General features: G+C 45.1%; 1 protein-coding gene across 1 annotated transcript in view; it reads left to right on the top strand.

Annotated features, from left to right (window-relative positions):
• KLHL29 (kelch like family member 29) overlaps window positions 1-23,751 on the top strand; it is a gene marked incomplete at its 5' end in the record, with an annotated part of 253,044 nt that overhangs the window by 198,604 nt on the left and 30,689 nt on the right. The window contains 4 exons of the mRNA XM_080342925.1: window positions 4,662-4,921; window positions 17,974-18,172; window positions 20,813-20,995; window positions 23,371-23,551. Coding sequence (XP_080199051.1) covers window positions 4,662-4,921; window positions 17,974-18,172; window positions 20,813-20,995; window positions 23,371-23,551 — 823 coding nt within the window. The remainder of the gene's footprint in view (window positions 1-4,661; window positions 4,922-17,973; window positions 18,173-20,812; window positions 20,996-23,370; window positions 23,552-23,751) is intronic.

The raw sequence follows: 23,751 nt of genomic DNA, 5'->3' as shown, positions 1-23,751 counted from the left end.
ATACAAAATATGTGAGCTTGATATTCTGTGACTTACTTCCCATGTCTAAGCTCCAAATATCTTTGTTACATGTGATTTCTTTTCAGGCTCCTTCAGCTTGGTATGGGAGATTCATTCTCTCTGGACATTCAGCCCACACAAACTATAGACGCTTCTTGAGCAGTTCTCATTTAAAATTGGCATCTGGAATTGCAGAGTGTGGCAGATGAGGTTTAGAAAATACTGCACTCAGAAAGCAAAAAAAGAGGAGAAGGAAAAAAAAACCAACACACTCAAATATTTGAGTCCAGTTCACTGCTGTGTTAATTCTCACTGTTAAGCTGGCCTGCTGGCAAGATGAGTGGTGTGACTAGGCTGATACAGTAAGAACCTGTGGTATTGTATTCTTCTCTTCTTTCCAGCTCTTTATACGTCCCTGTGCTTCGCCATCCCACGGTGCTGGCTGTGCAGCTTGAGCGGAGGCTCTGCCTCAGACATCGCTCCCCCAGCTCCCCTTCACCACCTTTTACAGTGATTAGATCTTACGGCCTTTCCAGGGACAGATACATTGAAGTTACGCTATCTCTAAAGATTCAGCCACAAAGCCAAAATGCATTTATTTCACTAAATCAATGTGAGATTTCTCTTTTCCGATAGTTAATATCTGAATTCAGTGAACCATGTTATGTATGAAATAGTAGGGTTGGTTATAAGTTTGGTGATATATGAGGAGCCGCTGGAATTTTGTATTCTCATTTGGAGAATTCATGGAGTGTAATTGCTTATTTTTATTTATAGCTGTGACTGGATTGCTCTACAGAGATAGCAGAGCATTTGCCATCTAAAAAGTTAAAGGAAAGGCATTTTTTCTTCACTGTGGCTGTGTTTTTTCTGTTCATCCCAGCCACCTCTTCTCCCCTCAAAGCAAAAATATGCCAAAAAATAGGGTTTCTTCCACGATTTCTGGAGGATTCACCAGTAGAAACAGTGATTCTCTCCCATCAGTAGCCATGTCTAAATAGTGAGAGAAGGGGAGCAAAGTCCAAAGAGGCCAAACGAAGTAAAAGCCCCAAGTTAATAGGTCTGTTCAGCACAGCACCATCTCAGGAAGAATTCAGGTCACTATTTTCAGCCATGAAGCTCCAGCATGGTCCCAGGTGGTTGATGTCCAGGCAGGTCTTGTGTCTCTATCCTGGGCCTCTCAGCAGCATTGGGCAGAGGCACCTCAAATCTACTTGTGCTTTCTGGTGGAAACACGCTGCAAATGTGGCAGGAAAACTGTTTCATTTCAACAGGAGATTTCATAACCAGCTTCACTGGGCTAATTATAGCCACATTCTCTCTCCCCCAACATGCTCTCTCCTCTGCTTTTGTCTAGACCGTAAGAAATAGCAACAGTTTTGTGCCAACGGATTCTGACAAGTCCGTGCAGGCACTGTATGATAACTGGGCAACTGTTACAGACTGGTCAGGACATCATAGGTATTTCCTCCATCCATATGGATGAAGACTTGAGGGGCTGGTTTAGGGTTTTTTTCGATATTTGTTTGATGCTGTCGTCACAGTCATGGCTCAAATCGGATTTCAGGAGATTCATCAGTATCACAGTTTGGGTCCATTATGGAGGGACCCCCATCACAGCAGTGAACAAATTCTGAGCTTGTGCTTCAGCCTGCTGCAGATAAAATAAAAGTATTCTTCCTTAAGGCTAAAAGAGTTAATGAAACCTGCTAGATTCATGGAGGAGAACGGGAAAAAGCAGGAGCTCTGAATTTTCTTGGTCTCCTGGGCAAAGGGCACAAAGACAGAGTTTGCAAAGAGGATGAGAGGAAGCTGTGAGAAAAACTGAACCAGAGATGAGACCTGCACAAAGACGCATATGCACATAAAGGGAAAACAGGCCTTTACGGTCCTTATGAATTCAAGAGAAAGTATTATGGCTAAGTTTTTGTTTATCCAAGGTAGAGAACTTTTAGCCAGCTGGAGGACCATGCTGTCCAGCACTGGAGAAGCTGAAGTATCCACCATATCTGGAGATAAGGAGAAGTGAGGAACACTCTTAGAGGGAAACTGAAATCCTTTGGATTATGAATGCATCCAGAAGTCTTCCACCTATCTCCCAATTTGGTGTGCTTTTAACACCAGAAGGAATTTCTGAGGAATAAGATCTCGTCAGAATGTTCACCGAGTATGATGAGGAAATGCACGCTTTACGCTGATTTTAGTGATAACTAAGTCATGATGTAGAAAGCATCTCTGAATGAAAACACAGTGTTTAATGCACGCAGAGGGGCTTACATGAACCGCTGAGCAGTCCTTCCTACGTACCATCTTATCTCTGACTTTATCTCAATAGTCATCCTGCTCCCAGAAGAGCCGTCGTAGCAGTTTGCCTGGCTGATTATCTCATGGTGACTCCACACAGGATCCCATTCCAAAATCACGTCTAAGACAAATGGAGAGTACCAGCTACTGATCTGCAATATTGAGACATAAATACAAACTAATACGCTAAGCAGCACTCTGTCGAACCAGGAGAACCAACTAGATTACATCTGATATCTTTAAATTCCACTTCTAAGTCTGTTATGAACTGTCCCTGAGCACTGGGAGTAGCCTAGTGGTCAGCACTCATGTTCTGAAAAGACTCAAGGTGAAGCAAAAATACGTTGTTACAAATCATAGAATCATAGAATCGGCATCAGCAGCCTCCTGAGCGTGCCGCAACCTGGATCTCCCCAGGAGCCCTCTCTCAATGGCCTTCTCATACTTGCTGGTTTTGGCAGGTTTCTCGGGAAGAGAAAAGAGTGACACTCAAAGGGACAAGCTAGGAGTGGTTGGACACCAGCGTACCAGGCTCCATCAGTCACCCAGCATTCCTAGAAGGAGAAAAACCTGCCCGGACCAGAAGAAACCAGCGATGACCAGTGCTTTTTGTGCCCCATGCCTCGGGCTCAGCTGGGGATGGGATGCAAATCTTTCCCGATCAAGGCAGACCCAGTCCCGTGAAGGTGAAGACTCATTCTTGCAAGTCTTTTGCATCGTGTAAACGGCTGCTTAATGAGTCACACTTGATTATTACCTTTATTATAAACCCTGTGAGGATAAGGTGGAGCAGTGTCAGATTTGTCTTTGACTTGAGAGTTTGCCAAGCAATAATGAGAGTTTTGGGCTCCATTAGGTGATTATTTTACCCCCAGCCATATGTATACATGAAACTGTGCCAACAGACAGCTCCGAGGAACCTGCAAGAGGTTTTGATTTATTTTTTTTTAAAAAAAAAGCATAAATTTGGGGATCTTTGTGCTTCATAGCTATCAGTTTGCAGCTTGTCTCTGGGCAGTCTTTGAGTGACAAAATCTACTGACAGCAAACAGTGCTGCTGCTCCCGTCTGCCTGAAGAAACGGGCTTCTTGGAGTCACTACAATCAACTGATGCAAAATGAGATAACCTAGTTTGAAGATTGCTGGGTCTGTAAAAGAAAGTAAAAAGAGTTAGGAGGAAAAACAGCACAAAACACAAAGGTCATAATGCCATTTTAATAAAAGACACATCTAGATAGTGTGCAGGTTTAAAATCTGATGGAGGCAGAAGCTGGGTGTAGGGAAAAATCCCCAAGCATCTCCAGCAGATGCAATCTGGTGTGAGGTGTGGGGATATCACACATTCCTGTCCAGTGCTCTGAAATAGCAATGCACTAGGATATGACACTGCCCAAATGTGATATACTTCTCCTCTGCCAGTGCCTGCCACCGGTACTGATGCTTTTGTGATCTATTGCAGTCTGTCTCTCGCTCATTTATTTATTTATTCCTGGTCCTATATCTTAAAAGAATATATTCTGCCTATTAGTAGTGGCTTGGTTAACAAAAGCTGAGAAGAATCTGAGAGTTCCTCTTATAAATGTCTGAAATTGGTGGGTTTTTCTTCAGCATATCCGAAAAGGAAAAAAGTACAGTCGAATGTATGGTGTAGCACGCTTGAAACGCGAAGCTACACACTGCGCCGTTACTTCTGTTTGCTGGGTAGGAGATAATGCTGTCTCCTCTGTGCATGATTTTCTTTGAAACCCACTACACAACATTTAACAGAAGGCGTTAGTATAATCTGTGTTTTGCGTAAGGGATGTCATCACATTCAGCGGCAACAAAGTTCCTTTGAAAAAAAAAAAAGGAGTGGGGGGGAGATTTTTTTATTTGAAGTCGCTTAGTAGCTGAACAGGGCAAAAATTATCATAAAGCGACTGCAGCATCCTCAGAAATGTCCTTAGTGCTGTTTGCATTAATTCTGAAGTGTCTGCTCTGGCGTTTTACATCTTTGCTGTTCCTTAAAGCGACATGGTAGGCGGTAGGAGCAGCAGCAGCCTCCTGGCTGGGTTCCCGTCCCCTGGGAAGCCTCAGACACTGTTATGTCAGGAGGTTTCCCCGGTGCCCCGGGAAGGCTCACACGAAAAGCAAACTCCAAAAGCGCGTTTCTTTCCACGTTCCCGGCTCAGCTGTTAAGACAGATTTTGATTTTCTACTTTATACCTCAATCCTAAAGTAAACCAGGGCGCTGCTTCTCATTAACTCCCCGGAATTAATTAGGGTTGGAGGGTTTTCGTAATTTCAGTAAAAATGTGAATCTTGCTTTTAATAATTCTCATTGCTTTCTTTCCCCCCGCCCCCGCCTCTCCTTATAGAAAAGCAGCTGACTGCCAGCAACTGCTTAGGAATATTAGCGATGGCTGAAGCCATGCAGTGCACAGAACTCTACAACATGGCCAAAGCGTACGCCCTGCAGATTTTCCCAGAGGTGGCAAACCAAGAAGAGATCCTTAATATCTCAAAAGACGACTTCATTTCCTACATGTCCAATGACAGCCTGAACACCAAAGCGGAGGAGCTTGTATATGAAACAGTGATAAAGTGGATTAAGAAGGACGCTGCAATCAGAGCTCAGGTAAAAACAATCTCGGCAGCCTCATTCTGCTCCATTCCCGTGAATGCCTCTTCTAAAATAGAAACCATCCCCATGCAATTTTAAACATGAAGGTGCGTAGGAGATGGGATGGGCAGTTCATATAAAGAGAAAAGGGAATGCAGGCTATGCACAAAATGAATGTAATTTTAAAATCTGATCCCCATATCTGATCATTTAGAATCAAAATCTCATTTGTGACATGCATGGTACAAAGCTAGGGCGTCGAGATGTTGGCTGCAGGCTCAATCAGAGATAAATCGGGAAGGATTAGAGTCGTGTGACATGCTGCTTTGAGAAGGGAATGCGTTTTAGTAACAGCGGGAAATAAAAATCTGTCAGAAAATCTCTCTTTCTTTTGATGCCGCATTCTGAATGAGTATAACTTCAGTACATAAAAAAAAATCTGTATCTTTATTGGCTGCTTAGATAACCCCTTGGGTATTATATATTTATTAGAGTTAGCCTTTCCTCAACCATCTGAGCTATAGAGTTTGCTGTTGACTAAGAAACTGAGTATATTACTTTGCCCAGCACTGTATCCAGATAAAAGCTGGAAGCCAGGACTGTTTGGAGGCTGCTGATTGTCCTTGGGACCAGAAGATGTCCCTGGTGATACCCCTCTGGTGATGTTATGAATTGATTTTTTGAAGTGGTGGGGGTTTTCTTGCCCCACTCTCACTGCTGCCACCACCACCACCTCCTTTCTTCCATCTGTGTTGAAATTGGATTGGTTTTCTGTTTGTGGCTTTTGGTTGGTTTTATTTCTAAGTTGCCTTCCCCTCTGCCCTGCTTCTGCAGTGCCGTGGTAGTTTATGATGGCAGTTTGATTTGCTTCCCCAAATTTCTCTGTGGTGCTTTGGTTTCATGCATTACTTTACAAGGGCTTTTAATTTTTAATTGGTATTTATCCAGCAATGAGGGTCTTGAATAAATTAATATTAAAGATATCAAGCAGATAACTATATTCATGCCCAATCTTACCACTAAACTAGTTTCTTTGGATCATAGCTCTCACTTTTTAGTACTCTGTGCACTGCTTGATCTATTATAAAGCTCTTAGTTAAATAGGTACTTATTTTCTAAAAGGAGGAAGTCATACTTACCATGAAAAGTACCATCTTTACAATAATGACTTTGCTTTTTTAGAGCCCAGGAACAAACAGCTCTGACAAAGGATAAGAAGGAAGATAGACCTAAATCATCTTATTTCGGATAAAGATGATGCGTGAAAATTGGCGCTTGGTTTGTGGCAAGGCCTGCCATGCGGGGAACTGCCCAAACTCCTGTTAGATTGGTTGGATATTAGGAAAAGGTTCTTCACCCAGAGGGTGCTGGACACTGGAACAGGCTCCCCAGGGAGGTGTCACGGCCCCAAGCCTGACAGTGTTCAAGGAGGGACTGGACAACGTCCTCAGACACACGGTGTGAACTGTGGGGTTGTCCTGTGCAGGGACAGGAGTTGGACTCCATGATCCTTGTGGGTCCTTCCAACTCAGGACATTCTATAATTTTATGAGATTCTCAGAGCCTTAGAGAACTGGGCAACCATAGCAACGCTGAACACGAGATGGACCCTCTCACAGGAGCTGTGCAGGGATATTTTGACTTTATTCGCAGTTTGGTGAGGTGGATTCCCCCAGCTCTCTTTGGGCTCTTTGCGGTGAGGACCCAGCACATGACAGACACCAGCACAGCAACAGGGTTGTTTCTTCTGCACCCAGCTGGTGGGATCTGCTGGGAGGGTTGCTGGAGAGGTTTTAGCCGTGAATTCCACAGCCCCAAACCCAGCAGGGTAAGATATCGCTCCTGCTCTGCTGCTCTCCTCCAGTGACCGGTCAGCTTTTATTTCTCTCTCCCAAAGGCAGTCCTGGCACTTAAATCTCTCAGGACCCGGATCTCCAGGGCACACACCTTCTTCACATCTTCCCTCTGCCCGCTTCCCTTTGCCTGTCACGTTAGCGGAGTTTTCTTCTCAATAGCTCCAACAGTGGCTGATTAAAGTGCCTCTTTGGCAGCTGCTTCTAAGCGCTGCATTGCTGATTCTCCCAAAGGTGGATGTCTGGCACAAACAGGGAAAGGTCTGTTCGCCTCATCTCACCCGTGTGTCCATCTTCCCTGGCACAGCCTGGCAGGAGGAGCAGCCTTCTCTCTGAATTCGCTTTCCCTGCCCGCAGGGCAGCTGCAGCCCTCCAAAACTCCTTGTGCTCTAATGGCTTCGTGTCACTCTGGGTTGCGAGTTACACCTGGGGACAGTAAATCTCACCACTTGTGTCCCTCAAGCCGTCCCTTTCCGAAAACCTAAGAGAAGCAGATTTGCAGCTGAGGCTCCCATTCTTCTAGAAGGGCGTTGAGTTTGCTGTCTTCCAGCTTTTCTCTGCCTTTCTAAAAGCTCTTCTTTGGGTATCGAATTCTTTCTGCTTCTGTTAATTCTTTCCCCGCCAGACTGGAGGGCAGTGTCAGGGAAAGAACCAGGATTTGCTTGCAAGGCGAGTTGAAAAGCTGTGCTCTGGCCAACTTTTAATTTTGCAAACTGAACTCGTACAAAGTCTTACGGTGCTTATGGTCTGCGGCATTAGGAAAAACAGCACCCAAGCCTTGTTATGAAGAGAGAGTAACAGTGCTTTAAAGGTTACTGATCCATCTGCATAAGGCAAAGAGGCAGTTCAGAGAATGACGTGTGTTAAGCTAGGATTTGGTAAATAAGTGGATCCAGTGCATTGGAGCTCCGCGCCGGCTCATACGATAACATTTTTGGAGCTATTTTAGTGCTGCTGGTAGTGCTGCCGTATAAAATCGGTTTAACCAAAAGATGCAACCTGTGCTGTGAGGTGTGGACTAAGTGGGCAACTTCCAGCACTGGTGCTGGTTGTAGGAGTCCTCTTGATTGCTTGTCACCGAGTGGAAAGCAGCTGACTGACACATTTAGAAAAGCTGAATTTACTGGATTTTTCTACGTATTTATCTTCCTGACTGATGGACAAGATTGTAGGATTTATCCTAACAGTTATCCCCTTGATAAGCTTATTACAACTCCAGCGAGCTCATGCAAAAAATATATTGTATAACGGAGGCTTTACTGACTGGAAACCAGCACGGTCTGAGCCATGCGAACAAGCAGAGATTTCTGCCAGGCCCTAAGCAGTCTTAATGTGCCTTGGGCAGGTTGTTTCACCTTTCTGCCCCCATTTCTTACACTATAAGCTGGAGGGAAGTGATGCCTCCCACGTGGGCTGTTGGGAGGATCTGGTAGATAGCGAGACATATTTTCCACTGGTACAAACAACAGCCGGAGCTGCGCAGAGCTGCAGTCGTGCCTGGCATCAGCTTGGGATGGGGAAGCTGGGAAGGTGCTGGGTGTGCAACGATGTGCTGCCAACCCATAGTACGGATGTACCAAAGCGCCCTGCAAACTTTCCCGCTTTCTGCTCCAAGTCCGAAGTTGTGTCTGTTTTCTCTGACATAAAAAACATAGCAACGTGCTTATTAATAACAGAAAGGCTTGGAAGAGAAGACTCTGAATGCATGAAGCTTCCGTCTTGTGCTGAGGAGGGACGAGAAGTGCAAAGAGGACAAGGATTTGATTAAGTTGCCCGGAGCATCACTGGCAGAGGCAGATACAGCAGCAATGGGTGGCAGCTGAGAGTCTCGGCTGAACGGCAGTCAGCTCTTCCTGCACTCTGCAAGGATGTAGTCGTGTGCCCTTTCTTTAAACCCTCTTTAGAATCACGGTGTCCAGCAGCAAAATGAAATGTCTCCATGATAAAGGCATTAAGAAGCCTTCTACGAACCTGTGTCCTCAGAGGCAGATTTGTCTTAACAGCATCTTCATGGTGCCTGAGAACCAGAGATGTATAGACAAATTGGAGCTAATTTAGAGAAAAGCAACACAAATGATTAAAAGACTGAAGGAAGTGATGTGAGGAAAAAAAATAAAATTAAAAGACACGAATATGCATGACTTGGCCTAATGACAGGTAAAGAGGGATAAATGTCTACAAGTGCTTGAAGCCCCAAGGAGAGGAGTTGTCTGGAAGGATACAAGGGGTGTAACAACAGTAGGGACCACTGGGGTGAGTTTTAGATCAGGTGAATTAGTCTAAGCAAACACAAAGCCCACTTGAAAGCCCCATGTCTGCCAGTGAGGGTAAGAAAAGGTGGCAGAGAGGAGAAGAAAATGATGTGTGTCAAAAATATTACAAATGCCAACGAGTTGTATTTTGGCAGCGAATGGCAATTTGGAGGCAAGATCCTACAGAGGAGAAGGGATCAGTAACCATGAGAGATCAGATGGAAGATCCCTGGTCCCCAGTTGGGCTGTTGAGATGGTAGCGTCATTTCTAAGGCACATTTAAAGGGTGTCTAAAGTTACACAGAAGAGCAGCTCGCTCCAAGAAAACTGAGAATCTGACAAGGAATAAGCACAACCCAGCTCTGCTCTGCAGTGACAAGGAGGCAATGATACATTCAGAAGCTGATGCCCAATACCAGCATTTACAAATTACTGATGTTCATCAAAATAAGAAATTAATTGGTCAATTTACTTAAGGTCATTAGACTTCAAGAAAGCAGTGCTGGAATAAGGATGAAAAGGAAGCTTCCAGGAGAGCCTAAGTGAATTAGGTTCTAACACTCTTATTATGGTTCAATTAGGCTTCTTTGAAAAGCCCACACAACTCCGATGCTTTAGAATCCATTTGTGGGAAAAGCAGACAAATTCAAAAAGATGCCGTAATGAAAGTGCAAGATGCTCCAATTTCTCTGAAAGTGAAAAACGCAAGGGAAGAGCAGTAACCCCTGTGATTTCCCAGGGACGGGCTGCTCAAAGAGCTCAGATTTAGATGAAGCTTTTGCAGACACAGAGCTGGAACAGGCTTAGAGATGGAGAAGAAAAGGCAGCAGCAGGAACAGAATCAGTGCAGGAACATGCCCTTGGTTATATACTGGAGGAAGAAACTGCTTTAAATAAAAAAAAAATTAAAAAAATAAGAGGATACAGGTGTGTAGGTGATATCAACAGTTCCTTAATACCCCCCCATACTTAATTTCTAAGTCTTTTTAAAGGGATACCCTTCACTATTTGCTGAATTATTTCTCAGAAGTTTAAATTGGTTTGAGGAGTTTCTTTGTTTCCCAGTCCTCTCAGTTTCTTAATGTGTCGGATTTCCAACGTATTTTCCTACTTCTTACAAAATATTTCTCTGTTGTTGCTGAAGCATCAGCCTTAGAAAGTCGTGTATCTGCCATTAACTCCTCACATGTGGTCACTTGTGTTGCCTCATCCTGCCCATGGCCCCAGCGCTCAGGGTGGATCTTCAGCAAAAAAATAGACTTACACCGTAGACAAGAAGCATTTTGGAGACTTATTGCACGTGTTTTCACGTGTCAGTGTGTTGTAGGATGGATGTATCAAGAGTTTACTTGGTTTTGTGAAGCATTATAGAAGCTTTAGCCATTTTGGTGTTGGTGGCGTGTTTGAGGTACGTCTGTGCATGCGGATGTTTGTATAGGTGATTGCCCGTAAACAAATGAAACATCACTCACCACTGTAGTAAATTTTGGGGGAACTTAGGAGGTTTAGTTAGGCAGCAAGACAGAGATTGCATGGTGAGAGTGGGGTTTCTTTAAGCCTCAGTATCAGGTGAATTCCAAGCATGGTGGATCAATGATCTATCTTCCTGTGTATTTAAAAAACTTTCATCATCTTACTGCTATAAATACCTGCCTCTGTGCAAACAGTTCAGAGAAGAGGACAGCAGTTAGCTTTATGTGGCACTGATGACATTACAGTGTTTAGTTAGCTCTACCGCCATAAACACGTCACATTGAAACCTTATTTCAAGGAAAAAAGAAAGGCTGCTCTGTCCTTCTTGCTAGGCTTGAGATTTATGCACGTGGCATCCCGTCACCAAGCCACTGGTGCCTGCAGACCAGGTTTTCTGTCATGTGTTTATCTTGTCATTTTGTGAGACTGTTGGCTGATGCTACCAAGCCTTTCAGTTTAATCTGAAGGCAGCACTGCAGCTCCAGGAAGTCAATATGTGTGATTAATAAATATACCGAGTGCACAAGAGAGCTGGGTTTGTGCTTGGAAACTTGGAGCTGGCAATATTTTGAATATCAATTTTGAATATCAAGTCAGGCAACCTGCTGGGGAAGCCTGGGCTGGGCTGGAGATGGTTGTGGGGAGGAACCACTCAGGTCACCACTCCAGAGCACCTTCTTGCTTGGCCACCATTGGCAGAGCCGGCTGGATGGTTCATACCTGGCAAAGGGGTAGGTATCAAAGGCTGGCATCTGCTGTTTTGAGGGTTTGGGGTAGCTTTATTTTAATTAGAGTGCCCTCTTCTCACCTGAAGGATGTTTATGGAGTAGGGAGCTGATGTTGCTTCAGATCCATCCCCAACGCCTTCTTCCTCACTCACCCTCAGGAGACTGAGGGGTGACCTCATTAATGTTTACAGATATGTAAAGGGTGAGTGTCAGGAGGATGGAGCCAGGCTCTTCTCGGTGACAACCAATGACAGGACAAGGGGTAATGGGTTCAAACTGGAACACAAAAGGTTCCACTTAAATTTGAGAAGAAACTTCTTCTCAGTGAGGGTGACAGACACTGAACAGGCTGCCCAGGGGGTTGTGGAGTCTCCTACTCTGGAGACATTCAAACCCACCTGGACACCTTCCTGTGTAACCTCATCTGGGTGTTCCTGCTCCAGCAGGGGGATTGGACGAGATGATCTTTTGAGGTCCCTTCCAACCCCTGACATTCTGTGATTCTGTGATTCCATCCAAGGAGGTCCTTGCTGCAGCTCTCAGATCAGGCTGCTGTGAGACACAGGGCGAGTCCAAACCCAGGGTTTATGTGACACAACAAATCGCCTTCGTTGCTCTCAGATGAATCGAATACATTCCTGCTTCATAATGTTTTTAAAATTCCCTTGGAGTTATGCATAAAGAGCTGAAACAGCAGTTTGTTGGAGCCAAACCCTATCGCAATGTGGATAATCTAACTTCTGTATTTGTATTTTTAGCTGAAGCCTGTTTCTTTAGGCAGATAGCACAAAGGGTCCTTTGTAGAAAGAACAGTAAACTAGACAGATGAGTTATAAGGCATAAGGGAAACGTTATTTTAACCTCTCTGGGCATTACTTCAAAAATGTTAAAAATCTTGAGAGCTTTCCAGTGTAGCATTTAATGAGCAGGAAATTTCACTCTGTAGCAGTAAACATATTTCCTTTTAAAACTAACTGTGTACTGTTGTAGCCCAAGTCTATGCAGGAGCACAGTGAGAGTCCTTTCGGGGAATACCTGTGAGGATTTTACTGGATTAGAGATTTGAGAATAAAAAGATATTTTTTAATGTGATACTGAAGAGGGTTTTGTAACTGAGACTTAGAAGATACCAGAACAAAGCTCACTTGCAAGCAAGTGTTCATAATGCTGATATAATTAGTAGGAGAAGAAATGTCACAAAAAGTTTAGCAAAGTAAATGTCCTCACTCAAACTACCAGCCAGGAACAAAAACAACTGTTTTGTAATCCAGTTTGCTCAGGCTGGGGCCTGCCTGCCAAGATGGGAGTAATTTATCATAGAATCATATAATAGTCTGGGTTGGAAGGGACCTTCAAAGCTCATCCAGTGCCACCCCTGCCATGAGCAGGGACATCTTCACCAGATCAGGTTGCTCAGAGCCCCGTCCAGCCCGGCCTGGGATGTCTCCAGGGATGGGGCATCCACCACCTCTCTGGCCAACCTGGGCCAGCATTTCACCATGCTGAACATGAAAAATTTCTTCCTTATATCTAGTCTGAATCTCCCCTCTTTTAGTTTAAAACTATTTCCCCTTGTCCTGACACTACAGGTCCTATTAAAGTGTCTGTCCCTATCTTTCTTATAAGCCCCCTCTAAGTGTGGAAAGGCTACAATAGTGTCTTCCCAGAGCCTTCTCCAGGCTAAAACTTGTGTATGAACAGCTCATTAGGGAAAGTCTTGAAGGGGTCACCTTCATGGTGTAGCACATCACATTGATCACATATTCCATGGAGTCAACACTGACCTAATGATGACATTTAGACTCCCTCATGTGATTGTGACCCAAGCACAACACCCAGGGCAACTGGACCTCAAAAATCCCACTAGAGGGAAGAAGTAACCACCCTCCAGTTTGGGTTGACATCTGATTGTAGGCAAATTAATGTGGCACGGTCTGAGGCATGGTGCGAGGAGTGCGGCACCTTCCCCAGAGCCGATGGCTCGCAGTTCCAGGCCAGAAGGGGACACTGATATTCGCTGCTTCCCCCGGTGAGTGATGCAGCCGCTCAGCTCAGATTGCTATGGGGACTTTGTTAAGTGTGTTGACTAAACCTCTATTAATTATAACGTGAGTTTACACATGTCTAGCTGACAAGTAAATACTTGCTTGTATGTACCTATTTAGGTGTCTGAATGTAGAGCTGAATTTCTCCCACGAAATATTTAGATAATTAAGGAAAGATAAGATCACCTAAGATTTTTTCCTTCCCTGTTTTTTATGAAGCACGCTTGTGATTGTGAAAACTCTGCTTTCATTTCAGCCACCAACATTGGTACCGGTGAAATAGGTGCCTTGAACGGGCCAGACAGCATCTCCCAAAAGTTGCTGCCCTGCTATGTCCCTGGTAACTGTCCAAAAAGCCTTTGCTCCTGTGGTGGCAGTGCCCTGGCTCCTGCAGAATCCCCCCAGCTGTCCCTGGCATTGCGGGGTATCCGGGAGCATCACCACTCAGCAAGGAGTTTATGGATCAACCCTTTGCTGGCGCAAAACCCAAGCAACCCCCTTCATCCAGCAGGACCCATGCTAAGGTTCATGTCACCTGAAAAAAAAACAGTCCTGACAGTGTTCAAAAACTTCCCTAGCATTTTAAGCATTCATTAGATTTTTGCATAATGATGTCCATTTTCAAGGAGCTGAGGCATGGTCTCCCATGTCTATGAGCTGATAACTCCCAGTTTTAGGCCAGAAGGGACATTAATATTCTCTGCTTCACCCAGACATGTGATGCAGGTTGTAGAGTAGTTTTAAGTGATTCCCAGCAAAGACCTGAGAAATATTTCTACTTGTCCAGCCAAAGCCTACAGCCGATTAGCGAGAAGAAAACACCCTCAGAGTTACAGGTGTAAACTGCAACTCCAGGGAGCGGAGGTTGTTTTCTGCTGAATTTGGCAACGTGCCCTGCGCAGATATACGGCTGTTTTAATAAAATCCAGTAACATCAGTAGGTGCAGCCGATATTTCATAGCTGTATAAGGAACAACGGAAAGACAAGAGAGAATGGAGAGCAAATAACAGATGGTAAGGAGGTTGAAATGCTTTACGATGCTTATTCCAATCTTAAATGAAAAGGATAATAGTAACAGGATATTTAGTACAATCATAGCTAACAGAGCTGGGAAGCCTTCATAAGGGAGAATCCAAAAGAAAAAGGCTGCTGATTGCCTAAATCACTTGAATATTCTTAAATCAGTGAGGCTAAATGAAATTCACCCTTCACTATAGTGCTTAAAAGAGCTGGTACAAAAAGCCTTTGGTTTATAAAAGCCTCTCCTGTCTTCTAGAGATGCTACGATGGTACATACTCTACAAATCCCTTGGTGAAAAACACTGCGATTATATGTACCCTTAATACCATCAGCGATGAGCCAGAGTCGCGACTGTGCGAGGTCGTGCACGCACACACACACACACATGCAAAGCTGGCTTTCTCCAGCTGTTTGAGCAAAGGGAAAAATAAGAGTGAAAAGTGACATCGGTTTTGATATGTGACATTAACTTTCAAGCTGATGAAAGGGAGCAACATGTTCTAATTATTATTCCCCTTCAAAATAAGCCACGAGCTCAGACAAAAGAGGAGAGAAGGGAGCGGGGGGGGAAATCCAGGAGAGAAACAGAATCAGATTTTCTCACTTATCTAATTAAAGCAAGGTGGGCGAGCGGGAGGGAGAGCTCGCTGTGCTCAGGCAGCAGCACTGCCCCATTTATTCTGGGAAAGGTGGGAGATGGAGGTGACCGCTCTGCCGGGCTGTGGGAATTGTCTGTTCCTGCCTGAGAGGAGCTCTCTTCCCAATGTTAATTCACACTCAGCTTTGGGACATCATGGTGTCTGTCAAGCCCCGTGTCCTAATTTATTTGCACCACGGTTTGTGCCTGTGTTTTCCCTTGGTTCATGGTACGGCTGGTTCCAGCGCAGATCTTCCTCGGAAGCATCACGGGCAGCTCTGCCGTGTCCCACCGCACTGAGAGAAGGTGCTGGCTCCGCTAGACACTCCATGCATTTTACAAGTTTATTTAAACTGCCCTTTAGCGACTCTTGCTGCTTCCTGAGCCACCTGTAGTGGGGATTAACCTCCCCCGTGGGGGTTGTCTGGCTCATCTCCAGTATACTCGCTATCTGCATTATTCCCATGTCCCAGTGCCACGTTCCGTCTTGGCTCCTGTGTAAGGTTAAACGCCCCCAACCTTGTTAAAAAAGGCTCTTCCTGAAGTCAGAGCTTTGCCACCCACTGCCATATGTCCACTACTCCCTCTCCTACGAGGTACCGTTTAATGACATTAAGATATCTGCAGCCAAGTGCCTGACATTTGTGACTCCAGGGAAAAGGAGAGCAGCCGTTTTACCTCCTGGAAAGTGCCTTAGAAATAGATTACAGCAAGGGAAAAGAGAAGAGCGTCTTCTTTTCTAGTTTGGAGGCTGATGAAGTGATATCAAGCCCTACAGAGCCCCACGCTGTGCTGAAGGTAATAGTGATGAGCCACGGACTCGTTGCTCATGTGGTATTTTTTCCAGAAGAGCGCTGTTATTTTCCTGCGCCTTTTACATCACTTCTCCTTTTCATCTGCAAACAGCAGGGTGGCCAGACCTAAACTCTTTGGGCTGTACCTAAAATTGCTGGCCCCAGTGTCAAGGAGGGCTGGTGAGCAAGGGGCTGAGACATGGTCCTTTTCCTGCTGCCATGTGGGGCTCAGCTCCCCCCGAGGTCATCGCATCTTTGCTTTGACTGAGCTTGCACTGAGCTGACGTGGCTCTCCAACAGCAGAATGGTGTGAATTAGGATCATAGAATCATAGAATAGTTTGGGTTGGAAGGGACCTTCAAAGCTCATCCAGTGCCACCCCTGCCATGAGCAGGGACATCTTCACCAGATCAGGTTGCTCAGAGCCCCGTCCAGCCTGTCCTTGGATGTCTCCAGGGATGGGGCATCCACCACCTCTCTGGGAAACCTGGGCCAGGGTTTCACCACCCGCAGTGTAAAAAAAAATTTCTGATGTCTGGCCTGAATCTCCCTTCTTTTTGTTTAAAACTATCAGCCCTTGTCCTGTAGTAACAGGTCCTGCTAAAAAGTCTGTCCCCATCTTTCTTATAGGCCACTTTTAAGCACTGAAAGGCTGCAATAAGGGCTCCCTGGACCCTTCTCTTCTCCAGGCTGAACACCCCAACTCTCTCAGCCTGTCCTCCCAGCAGAGCTGTTCCAGCCTCGGATCATTTCTGTGGCTCCTCTGGCCCCTCTCCAACAGGTCCATGTGTGTCCTGTGCTGAGGGCTCCAGAGCTGGACGCAGAACTGCAGGTGGGGTCTCACCAGAGCGGAGCAGAGGGGCACAATCACCTCCCTCCACCTGCTGTTGGGAGGAGAGATGCTGTTTTCCTCCTGAATGAAGCCTGGTTCTTCAATTTGGACAGGGAAAGGGGAAGCCCTGGAAGCCATCCTGGGTGTCACTGCATGTCCACTTGCCCAGCCAGCCCCTTAGCTGGCTCAGGCCACATCCCTGCCCCGTTCCTGTCCCTGCTCCTGCTGTGACGTGGCTGTCCCAGGCTGCAGGGACAGGCACACTGCTGGAACAGAGAGCGAGAGCCAAGTAGCTTCTGGAAGACCGGAGGCATCTCTGGGCCAGCAGATGCTGCTGGCACCCAGTGTTTCTCAGGACCAGTTGCACGGACCTCAGAAACATTTATTTGCATCCTGGCCTCAATCCCAGTTGGGATCTTTGGATGCTGCGGCTGTATGAATATTTATTACGGCAGATGATTATCTTTTCTTGCTGTGCACCCATAGTTTGCATCGTGTTTGTGTGCCTTGCTTCTTGAGAACCACATTTTCCTATTACTCTGCTTTTCACTGCACTCTTGTGCTGTGTTGTGATATAACCAATTATATATAAAAAGAATAATCTGGGGATGGACTCTTGGTTTTATGATTGCAGTTTTCTCTCTTGGGGTTTTGTTCTCCTTTAAGCCGTGTTCAGTGACAGACAGCTTCATTTGCTCGGGTGTCCTTTGCTCTCCGAGGTTTAATGTATTTATTTAGAAGATGAAACTTACTGTCAGTATTTGTATAGCACCCTCTGGAGTCTGATTTCCCCAAAATCTAGAACTACTTTATTTTTTTCACCAACAAATAAACCCTATTAATTAAAAGGCCTTTAGCAAATTGGCTGATATTATTCAGTCTCTGCCATAGCAGTTGTTGAAATCCACCCTACTTACCGGCTTTTGTTTCACATTTATAGTGCCAGAAAAGACTTGTTTTGTTTTGTTTTGTTTTGTTTTGTTTTGTTTTGTTTTGTTTTGCTTTGCTTTGCTTTCCTTTGCTTTGCTTTGCTTTGTTTATGGTGCTACAATACTCACATTTCAAGGTTAATTCAGAAAACTCAAAAGCTGACTCCATGTCTCCAGTGGCACACGGTGTGATATTCAGCCTGAGTTCAGAATGAGCTTTTCTTTCAAAAACCCCTCCGTACGGTGCTTTGTAACAGGAGTTGCCACCTTTTGAAGTTTGTTTTCAGTCTCCTGGGACCAAAACCAGCCTGGGTCAGAGAGCACTGAGGGCTGTTGTTTCTGTCCCACCTGATCTCTAGGCAGGGGTTGTACCCAGCATCCATGATAAAGGTCTTTCCAGGTTGGGTGATGGGACAGCTTTCAGGGGAGGAGATGAAGATGCCAAGGGGCTGAACTCCAGCACAAAGGCTGCAGGGTGTTATTATTTTTCCCTCCATCGCAGTACGCTGCGGAGTTGCTGGCGGTGGTGCGCCTCCCCTTCATCCATCCCAGCTATCTGCTGAACGTCGTTGACAACGAGGAGTTGATAAAGTCTTCGGAGGCTTGCCGGGACCTGGTGAATGAAGCCAAACGTTACCACATGCTGCCACACGCCCGACAGGAGATGCAGACGCCGAGGACCCGGCCCAGGCTCTCTGCAGGTAAAGCAAAACTTCCCTCCGTGACTCTGGCAGTTCTCAGCATGGCCAGGACATGTCCTGGGATGGGACATGGACCGTGGCTCCTTCCTTTGGCTCTTTCTTGGAGTCTGGTGGTATTTCAAGCTCAGTTTTCCATTTCTGCTTTGATCAAAGATGTAGGAGCTTCTCCCAATGATCCGACACAGGTGTGGAGATGTGTGCGTCTGAAACTAGATTTTGAGATGCCAAAGTTTTGGGAATTACTAGTTTTGCCAGAGACTGTGACATGTCCCTGTTGTCCTGAAAGTGAGCCCCTTGCCCTCCGTGCCTCAGTTTCTCTAGCTGCAAAAACAGGTGACAAATTTGCTTCTTTACCATCCGTCCTCCTGCAGGGAGCAGCTGATTAATATTGACAGAACAGCTTCACTTTCACAGCCTATGTAAATATATTATGTTCCTACCCTGAGTCTTACAGCACCAGTTCAGACTGTTGGCTACCTCCAGAACAAATGGACCACACATGATATATTCCATTTTAAAAACCCAATAGCTGTGGAGAACCATGTCATTTCAAGAAGCTTCTCACCTGAGGAACATATGCATTTTCCTTTTTGGAAAAATACATGAAAAAAACCCAACTCACCAGCACAGCCTGTATCATGGTAGTGTGAGAAATATCCTAAATATTTGTTGAACAGAGAGTAGCACAACCGTCACGTAGGGACACCGCATCCAAGGAGGAGTCAGGTGAAGCAGGTGAATTATTTTAACATGCTGCCTGTACTTCTGCCTCCCCTAAGTACAATCTCAAAGCCAGGCAAAACTTTCTGTCTCTGCCACTAATGCTAATGCGGCACGGCAATGGCATATCAAACCACGGCATTTGCGGCTTCTGGAGATACCTCATCAAGGTACCTTTCAGAAGGATGAAGTGTAGAGGACTTTCAATAACAATCTACCCTAAAAAGTCTTTCATTGAAGACAACTAATGGTGTGATGTTTGAAGGGATTTTTGAAAAGTGCTTATTTTATGTATATAAAATTGTAGGTGTAATATGATCCATTTCCAGAAGCTTGTTGATGAGGGGAAAGTGATTCTCTCGGGGTAAGAGAGGGTGATTATAGTTTTTTAGGTCAGAGCCTAATTATATAGAATCATGTTATTTTGCATATCAACAGCATTCATGTAGGCACAAAGGATCTCTAAACATCCTTTGTGGACTCGCTGCAGCATGTCACATGCCCTCTCGAGGTCATTGATTATAATCAAGTTATGTCTTGCACAGGTGATTAGATTTTCTGGTATGGCACAAAAATAATGATCTCTTGTTACTGAGAAATATTTATTTAAAACTGTAGAGCACTTTAACTTAATAACTTTTAAGAGAGTAACCTTGCCTGAATGACACAAATATATTTTTTGAAAACGTTAATGAAGAATGACGATAATCCATTGCTCTGAAGACGCATTTCGCTCTGCTGCAGCTCCTAATCTCTCCTGCTGGCAATCTCATTTCTGCACTTCTGACGCCCCCCCCGCGCATACGTGTCTCTGGGCACCGTAACACATGACGACGTTGGGTACCGCCGCGAGCACAGCTCCCGAAATGACGATTCCTTGCATCTCAAGGCCTTGTGGTCCTGCTTCTGAGCCTACCTCTCCTGGCAACAAGTTGCACTGGGGCTTACAATTGCTGCAGAAGGATTTTAGACAGTTGTGCTAAATGCTAAATCCAAACTGTCGCCAGCACTTGACTCTTGGGGTTGGAGCTAGAAAAGGTCCCAGAGTTAAACTGTGACCCATCGCTGCGGGTATGAGTCTGGAGAAACACTCAGATCAGATTTGACTCAGCTCTGGCTGTAAAATGAGACTAAAAATTCTGGGGTTTGGGTTTCAAAAGTTTGGCTCATTTGCACAAACAGAAAATTCGGCTGTCTGTACACATTGTGTGTTACAAGTCTTGGGGAGCTGTTCACATACAGCTAAATCTCAGTTAATAACTACATTAGGGCAGGGTCTATCTCCGTCATGTTTCCTAGCACCTAGTATGCAAGACCCCGACCCATGGCTTGAGCACATCATCTGCATAAACAAACAAGCAAACAAAAACACACAGCAGAAAATTAGATGTTAACAGAGTATATGCAGATACGCAGAGAGAAGATCAGAATGAAGAACCATACCCATAGCATAAATCTCCTCCAGACATTAGCTTTAGTGTGAGAACAACTTCTTCAGGTTAGAGTCCAAACACACTTTCCCTGGGTAATGGCCAGTCTCCAAACCCATCACAATCCTTGACAAAATCGCCATTTTATCCAGGAATTTGCTCCACGCAGGTCTCATTCAAAGACTATTGAAGTCAATGGACATCTTTACTTGGAACTGGCTTTTTATTTCTTGCCCCCTCAAGTTTTGCCCAGATGGCACACGCCCTCCCAAGTTCTCTCAAGCATGTTCATAGTGTCATTCCTCACCCACCACTCCCCACACACACACTCCCTCTTTTCTCACCCTTCCTGGTTTGATTGCACAGTCTAAAACAGATTTATATAAGATACATTAAAATTACCCTTAATTACGAGTATTTTTTTATAGGTTCTTGCGTGGTTGAGAGATGTCCCTTTTTAATAGTATGATTTTTCTTACTTGAATCCCAGGTGTGGCTGAGGTAATAGTCCTAGTTGGGGGTCGTCAGATGATTGGCATGAATCAACGTGCTTTGACAGCGGTCACTTGCTTAAATCCTCAAAACAACAAGTGGTACCCGCTGGCCAGCCTGCCCTTCTATGATCGAGAGTTTTTCAGCGTGGTCAGCGCTGGGGACAACATTTATCTCTCAGGTAAGCAGCAGATTTCATAGAATCTTAGAATCACAGAAAGGTTTGGCTCAGAAGGGACCTTTAAAATCACCTAGTCCAACCCCCCTGCAATGAGCAGGGACATCTTTCACTAGACCAGGGTGACCTGACCTGGAACACTTCCAAGCATGAGGCATCCCCAGCTTCTCTGGGCAGCATCTTCCAGTGCCTCACCACCTTCATCATAAAGATACCATTGGCCTTCTGGGCTGCAAGTGCACATTGCCAGCTCATGTCAAACTTTTCATCCACCAGTATGCTCCCAGTCTTTGTCTGCAGAGCTGTTCTCAGTCCATTCATCCCCCAGATTTACTGGGCTAGGAAAAAAGCTTCCTCCTACAACGCTGGCAGCGCAAACAGGGAAGGACATGTGGGAGTTTTACCCAGCTGCTTCTGGAGGAAAAAAAATAAGACAAGTAGGAGGGAGGTTGAGAAAGAGGGATTTCCCTGCTTTTATCGTTCTTTATTTCTCTGCAGTATTAACATTCTCTCATAGCAGTCAACAGCAATATTTTGCAGTTGCAACGTGAAGAAAATAGGTCTGACAACCATCAAGCATGCAAAGAGGTTTCACTGCCATAGAAACACAATTTAAAATACTGGCTGTAGTTGAGTCTAAATGGTGGGTTATGGAATTTGACGCAGGCGGGCTGAACTGCTGAATATGTGACCTACACTTACAGTATTTGCTTACAGGAGCATTCACATTTTGTACTTGTTGTTGAGACCTCTCTTTTGACAGTAGTCACTAGCCCTATAATCTTCTTAGTTTTGATGTAACTGAGACCAACGCTCCTTAAAAGGCTTTAACTCCCCAAGCAGCTGCATCCACCGTGCCCACAGCATCACACTGTCTGGTTTTTTGCAGTCAGGTGGTACCTCTGCTTGGCTGGAGGGGGAAAAGCGATTCCCACCAGGCGATGCAGCGATGCTCAATGGCAGCTGAGCGGAGGTTTGATCATAAAAAGAGGCGCCTGGGCAGGGAGGTCCAGACGTGTGCGATCCGAGGGTGCAGTTGGGAGTTCAGATGCATCAGGCAGGACCAGTAAGGGGTTACAGCTGTTGCCTTTCCCTCACTGAGTTCTCTCACTGCATTTTCCGCAGTAAATTGCTGCCTGTGCTGTTAAATTCCATTAATACTCCGTAGAGGCCCTAAGGATTGATTGGAAATTATTTCTTGATGGTTTTTTTGCCCGTGCTCGTTTTGCCACTGCAGTGAAAGCCTCCTGTGGAGGCTTTTCTGAGGTGTTGACTTTTAGTTATTCTTAGCTGAGGTGCTTTCCAATACGTAGAGCCACATTGGGCCGTGCCGTACCCGCTAACAAAAGCTGTGGCTTCCTAAATTCAAAGCTTATTTCAACTCTTTCCCTTGATTTTGGATGAGTGACCTGATGGTATCTGGTGGCTACAATAGCAGAACTGAAAATGACACAAGGCTGAGTATCGGTGGATATTTTGCTTTGCTCACACTTACAAGACACAGGAAGAAGGGAAGGAGAACCAGCAGAAGTGGGAATAAACCCATTCAAGCTCCAAGTACTGGACCCTACACTGCATAGCATAGGTTTGGAGAGCAAAATACCAAGGAGGAAGCCTGGTTTTCTCATTAAACCACAGAACTAAGTCTAATTTCTCTTCCTGGCTCAACCACCGACTCCTAGTGTGGTCTCAAATAAGTCATTTCACCTCTTTGTGCTTCAAAATAGGGATAGTAAAGATGACCACTAAGTGACTGCGTTGGAAGCTTCAGTTTAAAAATTACCAACATAAATATTTCAACAGGGCATCTTGAACTGTTTTACAGATGTACAGCTGGCTCTTTCCTTTATAAGGAAACGAAAATAAATAAGAAATTTGTCCCTGAAAGTTAGGCATTAAGCTTACAGTGCAAGCACTGAGTTTATGGTGCCCATGTATGTGTTGCTTCAATCCCTCACTGTATTAATCATTTTAGATTTCAAACTGGCCTGTGTCTCATAAGCCAAGATAGGCTCTACCTCCTGACACCCTCTTGCAAGTGTTGCAGTAATTTAATAGACTGGAAGTTATTTATGAACACTGAAAAGGGTCTATCCCCTTATGTACATGTCCCTCGTAGTCTGACATCTTGATTTCTTCATGTCATCTTATTAAAAAAAGCAGCCTTTGGGGCGCATGAATAAATGACACAGATATGCATCATCGGAACAGATGCTTAGTATTGAGGGTGATTTATTTTAATTAGTCAAATGTCATTTGAAGATTTTTTTTTTCTTACTTTGTAACTGGCTTTGATTGCTGTGTGCAAAGCTGCTGCCGTTCCGGGATCTCACGTCATTCTCCCCTTTCTCTTTCCCTCGCCCGCACGTTGGCACCAGGCGGCATGGAGTCGGGGGTCACGCTGGCCGATGTCTGGTGTTACATGTCCCTGCTCGATAACTGGAACCTCGTGTCCCGCATGACGGTCCCAAGGTGTCGACACAACAGTCTGGTGTACGATGGGAAAATTTATACCATTGGAGGGGTCGGTGTGGCAGGCAACGTCGACCACGTGGAAAGGTAAAGAAAACAAAAAACAGAACGACATGCTGTTTGTTGGAGGTTCAATATATTGAATATATTGAATACATTGAATATATTGAATTCAATATATTCATCAATGATTTGGATGAGGGAATAGAGTGTACTATCAGCAAGTTTGCTGATGACACCAAGCTGGGAGGAGTGGCTGACACGCCAGAGGCTGTGCTGCCATCCAG

This window comes from Nesoenas mayeri (assembly GCF_963082525.1).
Source record: "Nesoenas mayeri genome assembly, chromosome: 3".
NCBI lineage: Eukaryota > Metazoa > Chordata > Aves > Columbiformes > Columbidae > Nesoenas > Nesoenas mayeri.
The sequence above is the reverse complement of the archived record's forward strand: the minus strand, read 5'-3'. Positions and strand labels throughout refer to the sequence as shown.